We start from the raw sequence: 17,444 nt of genomic DNA on the forward strand, positions 1-17,444 counted from the left end.
GGACGATAGAGAGATCATCCTGCCAGTTCAGGCACCTAGAATAAGGGTCTAAATTTAGCCCCTGAGAATCCAACTCAAATGCCAACTTAAAGCTCAAAATGAAAATACCCAAAGGGATTTGTTTGGGTTTTTTTTGTTCGGGTGTTGTGGTTTTTTTATTAGGACAGTATTTGAAAACCATAAATAAGTTGAGTTCTGTTTTTCAAGACAGTATATAAGCAATTATTCCTGATGCCAAATATGCCTTTTTCTTTATGTTGTGTTTTTAATGTGATGGCAATAATTAGTATTTCACAAACAAATGCTTAGTAATTGATTTTTTGGGGACAATTACTCATTTTTCTGTCCTCAGAACTGCAAATGTGCTGGGCATGAAAGTCTAGGCAGTCATTTCAAGCTAGACAGGCTTTTAATGTAAACAATTTCTATACTTTATACTGAAGATATCTGTGAGCCATTGCTGTGTGTTTCTGAAGAACAGCTAAAGTAACAGCCAACTGTGTTGTATTGCATTGCTTATATTGACTTTCAATACGAGCCATGTCCTTCGTGGTGTTGTGCTCAAACTCATTGTGCAGAATAATTTGGGACAATTTCAACATAGTTCTTCATCAGCAGTTATCAGAAATGCTACTAAAGGTTTACCACAGAACTTTTTAATATACAAGATATTTAATACACTCTCTATATGGCTATGTTGGCTATTTGCCATGCAATTACTTTTCTTCTTCTCTTTTTAGTGACCACATAAACACTCAGCATAGATCTAGAAGAACCCTTCTCTAGTTACAGTAAATATAGGGTGACCAAATATAAAGAAAGGAAGATGTGCTCAGTAACGCAGCATGTCCTCAGCAGAGCTCATCTTACAGGGTACATGTCCTCTGCATCGTATTGAGTCATGAGGCACAGTTTTTTTCAGTCGTTTAGTCTGATAATAACCTAACTGCCTTATCTCCCTGTCGTCTTTGATGGTCCTTGAATTTGATTAGTGACTTAAAAATATAGATACATAGAGGTTTAAGGTCTGTTTCTGAAAACAAAAATAGCTCCTCAAAGAAAGTCCTTGAGATACTAGCAGAAAGGCTGCACTTACAGGATTCGTCCCTGGACTGGTACCTACACAGCTGGGACATGTGGTCACCCTATATGAACTGGACAATCATAAATTCTGATCAGTCAATTTGCGTACATGTCCACTAGTTGTATGTTATAGAGTTTTCAGTAGGAAGAACATAGGGGTTGGTTGGTTTTATTTTCACAAACACATCTTTTCCTGCAAAATGGATTCTACTTTGTGTCTGTGTGAAACATTTCTAGTACCAAATTATGTATATGTAGTGTCAGAAACTCATCAGAGACCTGACTTTAAATGAAAAGGGAGAGGGAATATGCTTACTATTGAAGGCCCGTTCCAAATATTTTGTTACAGTTTCCAGGTATACCGTCCGCTCGTCTTTTGCCTGTCATTTATAAATACTGTGGTTACTGATGTTTCATCCTGGGTTTAGAGGTATTACCTATTTAAATGAATATTTAAATTATGAACGGTCACTTGAATTAGTAATACATATACAGTTGAAATGTATTTAAACATGACCATCAGAGGGCTGGCTGTTAAAAATTTCACTGTCAAAATGAATAGCATTATCTTGACAGTGTGTGTGTTTTTCTCAGAAAACCAGGAACACAAGTTTGTCAGAAATTTTTTTCTTAGATTTTTCTTAAGTGAATTATTCTTCTGCTTTAGTGAAGCTGCATCAAAAAGATCTTGAAATCTCTTCTTGCTCTGACCTTCTCAAACTATCACCTGTCTCAGATATACTGGCTCAGAATATTATTAGAAACTAAGATGACTATAGTAACTAGTGTTTCACCAAAAATGAAGGTATTAATGAAATTGTTTTGGAAGATATCTAACATTGTCTCTGAGGTTAATGTGTGTAATTTAATCAAACATACCTGGGGGTCAAATATGAAATGGCAACTGGATTCAAACAAGGCAGAAGCTGAAGTTACTTGACTACCTTTTTCTAGATTTGGATCACTGAATTGTTCAGTACTAGCCATATTATTGCTTATCTGAGACTGTTGATTATTATGGGCTGGGAAATATTAAAAACAAAGAATGTATCTAGGTTTTTTGCTTTTTGTGTGTATGCGCAGAAAGTGGAATGCATAATCATAAGGATGTTTGTTTACCTAGAAAATAATTTTTAGTCTTAAGCCACTACAACGAACTTTTCTTAATCTATTTTCAATGATATTTTTTGTACATCTGTACTATTCCACACTAATAACTGATGTGAGCTAACTGGTTGTTCAGGTTAGATTTGCATTCTGATCCAAAGATTACAGGTTGCTGAATTATCCCTTAAGCTTCCTAGCCTTGTGGATCCATTAAGCCTTAATTAAAGAAGCATCTTAGAAAAAAATAATCAGACCATTTATATCCAAAGAAGATGCACATCGGTCATTTGTTTGTTCACCAGCATAAAAATTATTATTTAATGGAAATTTTAATCACAGCAAGCTTATAGATAGACATATATTAAACGCATTAATCTTTCTATAAGGTTATTCACAATGTATAAGGTTACTCCTTTGAAAAGACTGCTTCAGATTGCTTTCCGGTAATGCTAATACCCATTAAAAAGATGAATATATATGTGTGTAAGTCAATCATAAGGTATTAAAGAGGTGTAGCAACTTAAGCTTCTTTTCTTCTTGGCAGGTCACTTTGAGAAATGCCCTAGTTCAATTAAAATATTTTTTCCATTTCCTAGGAGTAGATTCAGATATGCTCTGTCTGTTCTCTATCTTATCTTCACTGTCAGGATTTGAAACAAACCTGACTGAGATATAAGAAGGATAGTCCAGCTACTTCAGACACTGAACAGGTTCAAATTAAGGGTGTAAATATGTGTGTATGTCTGCATGTTCATGGCACATATGTCCAGGTTGAATATTTGGGAGATATAGAGGTACATTTTTCAAGAGTCTGTTTACAATTTTGTAGAATTTAAACTTGGATAAGCTGCATCTTCTGTTCTTCAGACACCCATTCCTTCATATCTACTTTCAAAACAGTGAGCAGAAACCATCTAGAGAGGCATACAAAAGAGAACAGGGTGTGTTAGCTTTTTCAGATTAGATTGGTGATACTCTGAAATGAAAGTTCAGAGAAATTGTCATCATCTAAGCTATTGTCGTATATTGCATATGACATGTCAATGACCGTAAAAATATTGTATATCTTAAAAAAGAAGTGAAGTATTTTGGAATAGTAGCATACAACTCAAATATTCTTGTAATATTCTTAGAAAGACAAAATTGTCTAATTAGTTACTTAGCTCTGTTTTTAAATGCTCTGTATTCAGCATTACTTTGTGCACCAGCATTGATTTTGATGCAAAAGTGTTGCTGAAAAAAAAATCTCCATTCTTGGACGCTTTGGTGACAAACATTGCAATGCTTCAAGTATAAAATGAGATTTGTGACTGAAGCATGGGCATAGTGAAATGTGCTAGTTTCATATTACACTGATCCCGTGAGACCTGCCTCCTCCTTTCACCTTGCAACAGGCCTGATAGCATTGTATCTCCTCAGATTATTATTAATAATAAAGCTCTTGCAATTTTTAGCCATGTTTGTGTGCACTTAAGGTGTGTTACTTTTGAAAATAGAAAATATTTAGATTCAGGTATAGTACTACTGGAAAATTATATTTCAGGCTAGCATACATATCGATTTATTAATAAAATTTAATAAATAATGCCCACAGGTGATATTAATTATAGACCAGTATCTGACTGTCAAATGACCTTTCTAAAAAAAACTGCTACCTTGTTACCTTGCTAGGTAATATCATGAAGCATGCAAGTTTGCTTTACTGACTCCTGGGTTTTCTTTTTTACAGCAGTTTTATTACCAAATACAAAAATAATTTCTCATATTTTACTGGTCATGCATAATATCAGGTACCAGGAAAGGTCAGCATATTAAAGTGACAATATGCAAACAATATTCAACTTACCACGTATGTGGATATTGTTCTATTTCCCAGTCTAGTTAATTAGGTGATTTTAATATAGTTTGTGACACAAAAAAGAAATTCATTCTCCATTGGTCCAACAACAGTTGTTTGCTCTAATCAGGTTAGGCTGGATGCCTTTTTTGAAATGGCTGATTGAAGTCAGCTGAAATGAATCCTATTTCAAATGTAGCCAAAATAGCTCGCAATGAAGGATGCTCTGCTCTCCTCATCCAGAAATACAAAAGTTTTAATGGTTGTTCCTCAGGATTCAGGGATGGCATCTGGTAATTCCTGCAACTCTTAGGAGACAGAACTTGCATTCCTACCGACTGTCAAGTTCCTCTTACTTTTAATTCTTCAGGTTATTTTTCATTTATTTATACTGTAATGTGTGCTACTATCTTAACAAATAGAAGATGATAGGCATTTGAAAACCGGAAAATTCAGTGTAGTTTTTCTTTTTTTCCTCTCTTCGTTTTTTCCCCTAAAGCAAAGGATTATTTTGCTAACACGCAACCAGCATGGGCTAGTTTCAGATTTTCCTAGAGCGTGGAGTTATGGTTGGGAAGAGGTCCCTGTGCTAGCGAATCTAAGGACTCTGTATGTTGGACTCAGTTGTGGGTTCAAAAGAGCAGTTGGGCAGTGTGAACTGAAGAAAGCCTTAGCAGCTCCCCCACTTTCAAGCTTATCTGTGTGTAGTTACTACTTTGGTTTACAGTCTCCAATAATAAAAATAGCTTTTCAACAATTTTTGTATGGAATTGGTCTGGCATGTTCCTGTCTTACGTTGTGCCTGTCAAAATTAGCTTTGTGTATTACTTTTTTCACCTCTCAGCTCATTAAGTTGGTTGATCCATTTTGGAATCAGAAAATGTTCGGGCAGGGGAAAATTTTGATCAAATCAACCTTGCATGGAAACAACTGCCTGTTTGCCATCTGCAGTGGGCATTGATCCCTAGCTTGTTTGTGCCTTGCATTTGTTATGCATGAGTAAGCACATTAGCCTTTTCATTTCATTCATTAGACAGTTAGTCCTTGATTAGTGTTTCCTAGTTTCTGTCAAATATGCTACTACCCCTTTATTCGTTTTGTCTTGGGTCTGTCTTTATCTTTTGCTCCAGTGTGTAGAAAATTAATAGTTAACCACAACAGTAGTCTTTTTATTTCTTTTTCATACAGAACTGGCTGACAAACATATTTTTCTAATGTTGGGATAAAGTATGAATGAGAGATCTTTCTAAAGTTAACAGAGTTATTATTTTAGTTCAGCTGGCAGGATTTGTTTAGAAGTGTGATGTCTCGGGGTTTACTGTCAGCTTTATTTCATCCATCTCCAAGAACTGTGGGATCACCTGGATACTTGTGGATATTTGCCTTATAAAATTGCATTGCACATAAAAATAAATTTAAAGTAATGATGAGTGCAGTTTGAGAATATAGCACTGAAAGTTTCAGGTGACAGTTTGGATGACAGGACGGAACAGTAGGGCATTTTATGGCTAAAAGCAGTTCATTCACTAGGGAATTTTGCTGTCATGTTTTTGTAGAACAGTCAAATGTTAAATGACAATTCAATTCTTAAAGATAACAGGAAAATAAATAAATAATGTTGTAATGTACATAAAGCAACAAACTATATGCATTTTTAGAAACTACATAAGATCATAAATAAAGTGAGTATTTCAATGGAGTCAGTACAATTAGTGATGCCACTAACTGATTTTAGTTAATCAGTGTTCACAAGTTTTTCCTAAAAATTCTGTACTATGCAACAGAATTATGTAGGTAGAGTGTGTGTAAAATCTTGGGACTTATTTATTGCTTTTTCATTCATAATTTAAAAGTTTATTTGAATGTTATCAATCTATCTGAACAATTTTATCTTTGACATGATATTAAAGTTCATACATTTATTTTGTCAAAGTAGCCTTGAATTAGTACACCAAACCTGAAGTTTGGACCAGTCTGTTCTCTGGCACATGTCCTATTTAAGATACTAATAAATAAAAAGCTATTTTAGTCATAAAGTGTTGCAACCATGTTTGATGTTATTGGATACATATATATCTACAATAAATACTTGTTTGCTTTTGTGAAATTTATATTAACATTGATTAGGTTAAATCAAAATTATTTTAATCCAAATATTTTAATCATATTTGGCATCAGCAATAATATAAAATTTAAGCAAAGTATTTCATTTTGTTTTTTCTCCCAAATGCTAATTCTAATTGTTTGAAAATAATTTAAAATGTTGCTAGATATAGACTTCATACTGAATTTGACACTTCTCTCAAATTCTCAGTTTTTATATTTCCATAATGCTCAATATATTTCCATGGTAAATAGTGTATTTTTTTCTTATACATGTTAGTTGATTGCAGTGTTAGTTTTATTCATAAGTTTTGTCAAACACAATTTACATGGAAACTGGAATTAATTTAAATTTCTTACTAACTGAACTCTCATTTATATTCTTACGTATGAAGCGTTTTAGGATAATAATTATAAAAACATGATCAAAATGGATTTCTCTGTGTTTACTATCTCCTGCAAGACTGAAAAGTTGGTAGATTTCATGCTCTCACACCTCATTTAATACATACGTTAAAAGATGAAAAAACTTTTTACTTTCTTAGTTCCCATTTTGTAAATTTTTAATGATTAATATGTGCAATAAATATTACATGATCTGGAATGAGGAAAACATTATTTTCATACCTGCAAAGAAGATATAAAAATAGTGTGAAAACTGATTCTAGCACATCAGTTCCAGGTCATATTCTTTTTTCAGCAATTCCCACTACCACAATGGTTTGATTCTTTTTAAAATGTTATGCACATATAAGTATTTGATACAACTATTTCATTTCACATACATATTATTTAATGTCTTATTACAATATTTTGATAAAATATACTTAAGTTAATTATCACATCTTTTTTTTTTAATATTAAAAATCCATTTACCCCCCACAAGATTTCACACCCTGACATATAGCAAATGGGGCATCTCCTGGCATTTATTTCCATTTTCTACCAGATTTTAGAGAAAGCCATATGCAAATATCAATGTATATAACACTGCTGAATCTATCACTCAGCTTTACTAAAGGAATAAATTTCATAGAGTTTCTTTAGTATTCCGATGAAAAAGAACTGTATGAATGATCTTCTTGTAAATCTTCACCAGATCTGGATGATATTTGCTGTACAGACGTTGACAACACTTTCAGTAAATTTAACTATCATGTCTGATTTGTAAAAAGGAGTAATGGAGACCGTAACAACTGTAATAAATTAAGTTCAGATATATCCCATGCTTGGAACAGTGTACTTTTAAACTTTCCAAGTGATAACAGTATTGCTCTCGTTGAAAAAGATGGTTCACAAAACACCTTACAAATTATATACGTTGTTTACAGATGTGGTATTCTGTTTTGCAATTTTCCTGTCATGATATATTTATGGTTTTCTTTTTCCTGTTAGGATGCTTCAATTGCCCACAGATTCCATATCATGAGAGAAAAACATCCAGAGAAGTTCAACAGTAGGTAAGAATCTAAAAATATTTGCATAGGAAGAGATTCTTTCCATGTTATTAAGGTATGTTCTGTGAGGGGTTAAATTTTGCACATTATATAAATTATATAAATACGGCTTCTTATAAAAGAGAGGAAATTGGTGCATTTTATATTAAGTATATGCTCCCAGACTGCTTGCAATGTAACTGTTTTATATCTGGTATTTCAACTGAAATGAATAGCGTTATAAATAAACTGTTCTCACATGTGAAATGTTTGACTTGAAGACTAGCATGGACAAGATGATGCATTGTGGTATCTGAGGATCCCTGAATTGACACTTTGCCATTAGGCACTGAAGAACACTTATTAGACAGCTGCAGATGGTGATCCTTATGTTTCATTCCCACACGCACACTGGTACATTGACAGGGGGCTCTTCCATATATACTCTTAGTAAGGGCAAGTGAATGCCATTTTACACATAAATGCTTTTATCGTTAAACAGCTTTGGATATGTAAAAAAGTCAGGAATGAGACTTTGCATCTGTTCCTTGTGTTGCTTTTTGAATTTGCAATGTTATCTCAGAGCTTTTATGGAGATTAAAAATGTATTACAACATGTACTGTCAATTCACCTTCTTTCAATATCTGTTTTGTTGAGCAGATAATATTCATAATGCAATGCTTATATTGTGTCATCTTATTTACGTAATTTAGCACATAAGTTGTGATGGGTAAAAACATTTCAGAAACTTTATTAAAATTTAAAGGCATATGGGGAAAGGAAAGTAAGATGTGAGCTTATTGGGAATAAAAAGGGAATGTCTAGAAATAATTATTGACACAAATGTTTTGTCATTGCTTACCTATACACTTTCTTTAGTTTTCCATGGGGGTGACCTGGAAAATCTTGTGTATATGCAAATCTTCATAGACCTTAGGATGATAAAATTTGCTGTTTGTGCTGTCATCTTAGAGCTGTACAGAATGATGTTTGAATATTATCTACCTTCTTACTGTTTTCATGTTGAAAGTATAAATTTTATATTTAACAGTCAGAGAGGGGGGCTTTTTTCTTAACTGTACAATCTGTTTAGCGTTTATGGAATGACATACTATGAACCGGAGTGTTTGGGGATTTTTTAATTTCCACAGTAAACGTTTCTTTTGTATGACCTCCTCTTCCTACCTCCAATTCTTCTCATTCTGAAAGAATTATACTATAAAAAGATCTGAACTTAAGCCTGATCTGCACATCCCAATGTATTATACTCATTCAGCAGGACTAGAGATATTGGACAGTTAGCAAATGCAGATATTCTAGACCCTGAAGATGAAGCTAGTTTATCAGTGGTCTTTCTGCATATTTTCAGCAGTTGGCAATTATAATTTATAAAAAGCTCAGCTAATAACATGAGTTTCAGATCAGATTTCATGTCACAATAAATCATATGCCATTAATAACATCTGCTAGCAGACTCACCTTGAAATTCATCTATATTTTAAGGAACCTGATGTTTCTAACATTATCTTAAGGAAATTAATTACAAAAATATATAGTTCCAGTCCCTACGTGCTTTGGTACTGTGATATTGAAAGAACTTGAAAAAAGCAATGATTCTCTGGGTATTGAAAGACTATTCAGAAATATTATGCATTTCTAAAAAAAATGTAAAGACTTGAGCAAAGTATTGTAATAGAGACTGATGTTTTAAAATGTTTCTTTTGTGTACTGAGAAAAAAAATGTGGATTTCTATTTTTGTTGAATAGAATTTTCCAAATTATGTTAGCTCACAAATAGTTTGTTCCACTAGCAGTTATTTGCATGTGACAACACTCCATAATATGTTGCAGCAGCCTTTTCCTGCAGTGTGTGAAAATAAAACCCTTATTTAGATGTCTGCTAAACCACAAGACTTAATTCCCTAGAGTGTGGAGTGTTCTGTGCAATCTAAATGATTTAGGATCAGCAAGTCCAGCTCAAGTCCGATTCATAGTGGGTTCCATAGTTAATAACACTTACTCATTTGAAAATCCTACATTGTCACATGTGGATATCTCTCGTGATTTAAAAAAGTAATTCTTTTGTGGTTTTATGTTAGTTTTCTCTTGCGCGATTTTCCAAGGTTTTGAGCTCCCACAGCTATCATTCAGTTTTGTAAAGCAGGTCCTTGCGCTGAGATTCTATTCTGCAAATGAACGTGTAAAAAGTTACCTCACTGAAGGGAAACTTTAAGTTTATACTGTGTGCAGAAGTCTTTTGAAACCCAAGGGTGGTGTATTTGCATCACTGAAATAGGTTAGGTTAAGTTTGGGGTTGGAGAATCTTTTGCTTTAAATCCTGGTAATGATCCTGAGATACCTAAGAACATTCCTTGACACTCTGATCCCAAGTTTCAGGTGTAAATAGAGCGTACCAATAAGGAAACTCCTGACACCTTGTACTTGTGGGTGAAAGCAGAATCTTTCTGCACTTGTTTACCTTCTCAAAATGAAGATGAGGGCATATCACAAGGCTTAGAAGGACTTTTTAATGACTATGAGCCAATATTGTAGAATGTTTTGGAAGTAGGTGACTATTTATTAGGAACTATGGCATATTTTGAAACTTGGACACAAAGGCTTAGTAAGAAAGAAATAAAGGTGTGGGACAGTTAGATGTTTAGGTCTTTGGAAAATCTAAGATTAAGTATGTGTAAATACTCATGAATTAAAAATTCACATTATCTGTTTTTTCTTAAGTCTTCAAATCACTTAGCAGCTACCTTGTGACATTTCTTTTCAATGAAGCACCTCTTTTTCCAGATTCTTATTAAATTGAAAACAAGCCCCTTTATCAAAAGGGTCTTCCGCGTTCAGAAGCTTAAATCTCACTGAAAAACGCTTAATACATGCCTTAATCACTTGAAAATGTTATACTTGTAAGCTGCAATATGGAATGGCTCCATATTGTTTTCCAAATAAGGCTCAGCATAAATGTCTAACAGAGATTTTAAAATATTCATTACTTGTTCCTAAAAATGGATCCACAGGAGAAGAATTTTTCTTCTGATGATGGTCAAATAGAAAAGAATGGAAGTGAGAACACAGTAGCATCAGTAGCATCCCCACCTCTGTCAAAAGAATGAATCCTAATATGCCATTTTAAGTAATCGTATCTTATCATCATTAGCACACATTATCAGAAACCAGTACTGACATTGCATTAAGATTTAAATGTGTTCATAAAACCCAGAGACTCAGCTGTCACTACCCGCTCTACAGGTCTGAAGTGCTGAGAACCCTGTGCTCGAGAAAGCAGAGTTCACTTCCCAGCATCTACTGCTTAAGAGTAGGGTCAGATATTCTGATTTCAGTGTGGAAGGGCTGAGTTAACCCCAGGGGGGAGAAAACTTGCAAAAGACAGCATTTCAAGTAACAGTATCATTAAACTAGGACATACTGTTGAAATAACGATTCAGTTAGGCCAAAATGCCCTGCAGGGAGATCTGTGTAAACATCATAGACTTGATGCTGGGAATAACAGATGTATGAGTTATGTGACTGGAATATACACAGGGAAACAAAGAATACATTCAAGAAAAATATAATTCAAGTTGATATTAACTATTCTAAAATAATATTCTGTTAAATTGGGCATACTAATATGATTCTGTGGCACCCAGTAGCATAAAAGATATTTCTTTGTCTCAATAAACTAAAGTAGGATTTATAAATTGCATTTACAGTCTTAAGTACATCATCTTTGAGGTTTTCAAACATCAATCTATTTTCATCGTTTCTGAAGAAATCCTAAAGCAGAAAAAGTTCCTATTCCTAAAAACTCAATTTGCATCATGTTCCTGACCATGTACTTTTGAGATTCCCTCTCAACTTGCTTAATTAGGCTTTTATTTTGTGCCGATACCTATGGACTTAATCTCTAAGGAAATTTTTAAGTAATAGAAAGTTCTGGTTTACTTTGTACAAGTATTCTCCAGGAGAATAAGTGGTCTTCTAATGAATATGAGTGAAGGAAGTTATGTTTTCGTTTTAACCTACATGGTATGTGACTCTGGTTTAATCTGGAAAGGCCACAGAAAGAAAAGGTGGGAGAAATGGCAGGTAAATGAATCTTTACCAAGTTCTTCCACATGTCCCAACTTGAGTACTGCACTATGCAATATAGTTATCATAGTACTTGGCTGACCTCAAAAAAAAAAAAAAAATCCTGACATGCAAACGCTATTACTGCATCCAAAAGTTTTATCATAAAAGATTTCTAATCCAGCCTGGCAAAAAGAAACCAGAACACAGTTATTCCACTTGAATATTGGAGATTCCCCAAATCACTTGCTGTTGAAAGCAAGTACTAGTTCCAGTTTGGGGACTGAGATTAAAAAATATCAGTGTAAACTTTCTCCTTTTTTTTGCACAAGGCAACCTCAGATTAAACGTAAAATCATTTGTCATGGGGTGAATAAAATGCTCCACTCTCAGATGTGCTTAGCCTTTGATTTAAAGTTGACTTATTTTAGCTTTGAATTGAAAAGTCAAAATGTTTCATTTTGAATAGAACAAAACTATTTTGATATTTTTATTATTCTTCCAGTTTTTCAGTTTAAGTGATGGAGTCTCCTGGGTTGAATCACAACTGCATATTTGCAGTGAATATACTAATCATCAACACAAAATTCCTAACTTTGAATTGCATACATTTCAGTCTCTTTCCTTCAACCTCTCCTCCCTTCCTGGTTGTGACCGAGCTGAAAACACTTAAAAAGATGACACTGGCCCCACAGAGAGACCAGATTGCAGACATCTGTTACCTGTCCCATTGAACCCACAGGTTGCTTTTCATAAAAGGTTAAGACTCCAGGGAACAGTATCTCTGAATTCAGGCAATATTACTGCAACTGTAGTCCTCAGAAGAAGCAATGCAAGGCAAAAATATTTATGACAGAGTGTGAAATATTTTCACATAAGCAAGAGATGGCTTATAGTTAAACAACCTACTCTGCCTAGCTCTTGGTTGTAACGTTTGTTGGCAGAAATAATAATAAAAAAAATCAGCACATTCTTTTGTCAGACTTCAAACGTGTAGTAGTTCATCTTGAGAAAAAAAATGCCTGAAGTGTATAATGTGTGCTTGAGTTTCCTGAGCTGGGACAAAAGAAAAAAGTTGGGGTATAATGCTGATTCAGCCTACCTATGTCTGCCGTCCACAGAGGAAAATGACAGCAGCCTGAATCTGCAGGATCTGCATCTCTCTCTGATACAGGATTTCATATTTTCATCATTTCTCTAGAAAGTGCTAATAGGTTAAGGCCCTCTGCTTGAGAGGCTCCTTACTCTCTTAAACACTGTTCTGTAGTGTCTATCTGGGAGGCTGGTGTGGTTGGGGAACCTTAAGTTCAGAGTCATGAGGACTAGAGGCTGGATGCTGTATCAAATATATTTTAAGCAGTCGCCCCTAAGTCCTGAGCATCCCCTGTGATTTCAAAGTACATCTGAAAGCAGTGCACTGTATCAGACCCTAAGCGGAGCCGTGAATTTGTTTGTATTCTTAGGGCCCTCAGCTGTCAAATTCACCACTGCAGGACTGAAAAGGGGTCAGATTTTGTATTGTTAGAATGGTAAGGGCTATGTGTTCATTGGGCACTTCCTTTGGAGGGGGTTGTGAAACACCTGCCATGCTGCACTTCTGAAAAAACCCAGGTAACTGAAATACATACTATTAATATTGACAAGGTATGGGAATGTTTTTTCCTTTACAGAAAGTTATGTGATTTAAAGATAATTAATGATACCCAGCTGTTAAAGAAACAGTTGCTTTAGAAGCTGTCAAGTAAAATGTATAGCCATGTTAAAGGGTGAAAATCATTGCACTGTCTAGGAGAAAGTATTGTTTAACATGGTGCACAACCATATAGAGGGATTCGCCCAGCATACATTGTGCAAGTAACAAACTGTTGATTCATGACAGGTCTATCCATATGCTATAGGCTAAGGTCAGTAAAATCTAATTTTCTTCAATAGATGCCAGGCTGGTAAAGGAATTTATTGCAGGTGATGTTTCATTAAGAAGAGTAGGTCATTGAACCTTTTCTATGGATTGAAGTGTCTATTGGATGTTCTACACATTCTCTATTTAATTAAAACTACTACCTTTTATTACAATACATTAAAGGTAAACGTAACTATATAGGAATTAAATCTTGGTCTCTTCCGCTGTTTAGTCACACCATTTGAAATAACAATTAATGACACAATGATAGAAAAAGGTTTCTGACTATCATTTGTATTAAATTCACATGTGAAGGGAATCTATAACAGATACGAGAAACTGTAACAAAACTACTAAACTACAGCTTGCGATTTATTGCTTGCTGATAAAGTATGGTGAAGTATTTCTATACCAATTAATTAAGTTATTTTCCCTGATTTTGGTGAGCACACACAAAATGAAATGCTTATTAATACAATTGATTTTTGTTAAATATTACTTACTTTTTTTGGAGGAGTATTTATGATCAGAACTAGTGAATACTAACAATGTAAATTTGCAGCTGATTTTCAAACTTCATTTTGGATCAACTAATCTTCAAATCTCTCAAGTAAATGGCAAATCTTTACATAAGTTGCATGTGGATATGTTTCATGTTTACAACAGATGCTGGGCTTTATAAACAGTTAAGCAGCAGCCATTTCTAATATATATCGCAAAACCAACAAAACCTTCTTTCAAAATACAGTCAAGGTTGCTAAGTGGCCACAGCGCACTTACATATAATATTATTGACAATATCCAAGCCATTAAAAGCAATGAAATGAATTGTTAAGGAATAAATTTTACACTTCCTATTTAATATACATAAACACATTATTCTTTAGTACAAAGAAATTAAAATTTAATCACAACATGAAAACCTTTACTCTGAACTGTGGGTGCTTTATGGGGCTTTTTTTTTAATCCTTTAATTCCCGTAATTAAGCCCCTACTTTTAGAGAATGTTGTTATCCAGGCATATACTACAGTACCCATAGATAATGGGGAGAGCCCAAATACTCTTTTAGTACAGCATAGACTGCCATGATATACAGTATGTGCTTTTACTTGCCTTCTGCTTTAAGTCATGAGAAATTGGGTCCTAGATTTGCTTCAGACCCAGAATCTTACAACTAATATACCCCAGGCTTCCAACTTTAGACTCTGAAATTGCAAATAAGTTTGTGTTCTATTAGAGAGACTTAGGTAATTGGAAAAAAAAATAAAAAAAATTTCCAATCCACCTAACCCTATTTTAGTACTACTGTTCAAAATTCATTTTTTAATAGATGACCTGAAAAGTAATCCTTTCAACCAAAATGCCAGCCCCTGATTTAATAACCTATAGTTCTTATCTTTGCTAATTATATAACTGAAGTGATTTTAAGTACTTAATGTATCTAATAAGTAACCTCCTCCGTCACTTCAGATAACATTTTTCATTTTCCATTTTATTCTGTTTGAATATAGTTTGTCTGGCTCATGTCTGTATTTTCATGTACATAATTGCACTGCTTTCTGATATGATTTCAAGGCTCTTATTGCAGTGGGTTAGATAGCCCTTTCTAAGAAATGTGCAAAGTTAGAAGTGTTTGCAAACTTATAGTATATATTAAAGTATAATTTGTGTATCTTACAAAATATAATCAATCCTGTCGATATCCCTCAGGTAAAGTTCTTATTGACTTCTGACGTATGCCTTCATTTTATTAACATAGGATATATTGTTCCAAATAAAGTGTTTTGAAAATACTGGGTTTTTTTGTAACAGAGCAATTCATGTAATGCATTTATATGAAAATTGTATGATAGATGTAGTTGCATGACAGTACCTGTTCTTATAACTGTATTGTTGCTCACGTTGCCTTCAGAATAATCTTGGGGTTTAGTTTTACTTGTAAAATAATAACTACTGCTTATTTTTATTTCACCTGATAAGAACATAGGTATATAATCAAAATTAAGAAGTATTTATCTTATCATTGAATCACTTTAGCATCGATATACCCAAGTTATAGTTTCTATTTTTGTTTTTATTTTAATTTTATTTTTATTGCATTTTCTTTTTATACGTACTTTTATATTTTGTATTATATACTTCTACCCAAAATATGGATTTTTTTCAATATCTTTATGTATATGTGTGTGTGTTTGTGAAATCACTACATATCTTTAAACAGATTATCAGAAAAAAGTACAAACCCCGCCATCAACAGAGAAATACATTGGCTGAATTGGTGATATAAAGGCAATGGCTGTTGCTTGTTCTGATATGTGACACTACTACAATTGAAGCCGTGTTAGCTAAAAGATAAAAGTAGTTTAAAGTGATATTGCCTCTCTTTCTCACCACACTTCATAGTCTGATTAACAGGAGATCTGATGTGTTTTGGGAATACTGTTTAGGTCATTTTGAGACTAAATGATATAATTTCTTATGTTCTTGCATTTTCTAAGACAGGCTTACTGTCTTAGACAGTATTAGGACATTTCCATGGAGTGGCACTGAAAGAATACCTCTCTGGCTTCTCTTGTAACGACATTTCTGGATGATTGGCAACTGTTGATCTACATCCGCTTCTGAAGTAGGAGGTTAACAGACGTTCATTTGCTATCTCACCAGTGCTCAGGGCATTAGTATCCTGCATTCAACTTTTTCCTTTGTCAGGCAGAGAAATTGTGGGAATTCAAAAAAATGTTGCTAACCTGCTTCAACAAAAATTGTGTTTATTTAGGTCTCTACTCTGCACTTCAGGAAATACACATTGTGTCTATGTTACCTGTCTCTGATCAGTGCTCTCTAACGTTCAGCTCTGGTTTGGGTAAAAAGGTTCAGATCAACAAGGTATGTGGCTGATTGCTGGCTGAAAGATCGAAATACTCCCCTCTTCCAGCTCAAAAGGCCCAGGAGGAGTCTCTGGGAAACTATCAAGATGGGATACAAGACAGGCAAATAAACACGTGGGGAGCAATATAATTTTGGTATTGTTTCTCAAAGTTTTAATGAACAGTAATGACAGAATTCTGAATTCATTTACTGATCAGTGATTGTGAGGATGAGCTGGATGCTTGTGGTATGTTTGTATGTCATGGCATAAAATGGATCACAATAGAAAAAGCAAAAAATCATTGGACATAAAAACTGTTGCCTAGTAATTACTTGCAATTTATTAAGCTTGGAGAGTTTTCAAATTATATCCGGTTTCAATCCCTGGAAGTGTGCTTAGATATGCCAACAATTAATATTGTTCCTTAGGTTAAGAAATTAATACAATATTTTAACATCATATTGAATTTACATTAAATTCTTTTCCTGATGTGCCTAAAACTCAGCACCAGGGTATCATTTGAATCCATGTGACTTAGGTAGATATGGTAAAAGCTGCCTAAGATTTTGATTTAGTAGTCAGAGGAAGAGGCCGTCTGTTAGATTTGCCATTTTTTGTTCAAATTAGACTTAGGGAACAGCTGCAAGTAATATGGTTTCCTGGTTCTTGAGAACCTTTCAGTTATGCTGTTTTTAATAAAGATTTGTCCATATGAGGAACAGCAAGGTCTGTTAACCTTTCTTGCAGCATGCTATTTCTGAGCCAATTATGAAGATGTCTAAAGGCATCGAATGCTCTTTGGAACAGTAACTTGTGATTTGGGAGTATAATGGCCAACTAAAGAACTTTCTCTGTGGTTAGAATATTTGTGCTCACAATATATTAAAAACAAGAGCAGCATTGATTTTTTTATGAGCTAAAATACTTCTTGGATTTTTTTTTTTTCTTTTCGTTATGATGATAAATTAATAACTACAGGAGCAGCAGAAGTAGCAGAAGATTCTTAAGTGATTTGGATTTTGAT

General features: G+C 34.0%; 1 protein-coding gene across 1 annotated transcript in view; it reads left to right on the forward strand.

Annotated features, from left to right (window-relative positions):
* DGKB (diacylglycerol kinase, beta 90kDa) overlaps nucleotides 1-17,444 on the forward strand; it is a 333,219-nt gene that overhangs the window by 180,944 nt on the left and 134,831 nt on the right. Inside the window, exon 21 of the mRNA XM_009894935.1 lies at nucleotides 7,526-7,590. Coding sequence (XP_009893237.1) covers nucleotides 7,526-7,590 — 65 coding nt within the window. The remainder of the gene's footprint in view (nucleotides 1-7,525; nucleotides 7,591-17,444) is intronic.

The sequence above is a fragment of the Charadrius vociferus genome, unplaced genomic scaffold, assembly GCF_000708025.1.
Source record: "Charadrius vociferus isolate BGI_N301 unplaced genomic scaffold, ASM70802v2 scaffold181, whole genome shotgun sequence".
Classification (NCBI taxonomy): Eukaryota; Metazoa; Chordata; class Aves; order Charadriiformes; family Charadriidae; genus Charadrius; species Charadrius vociferus.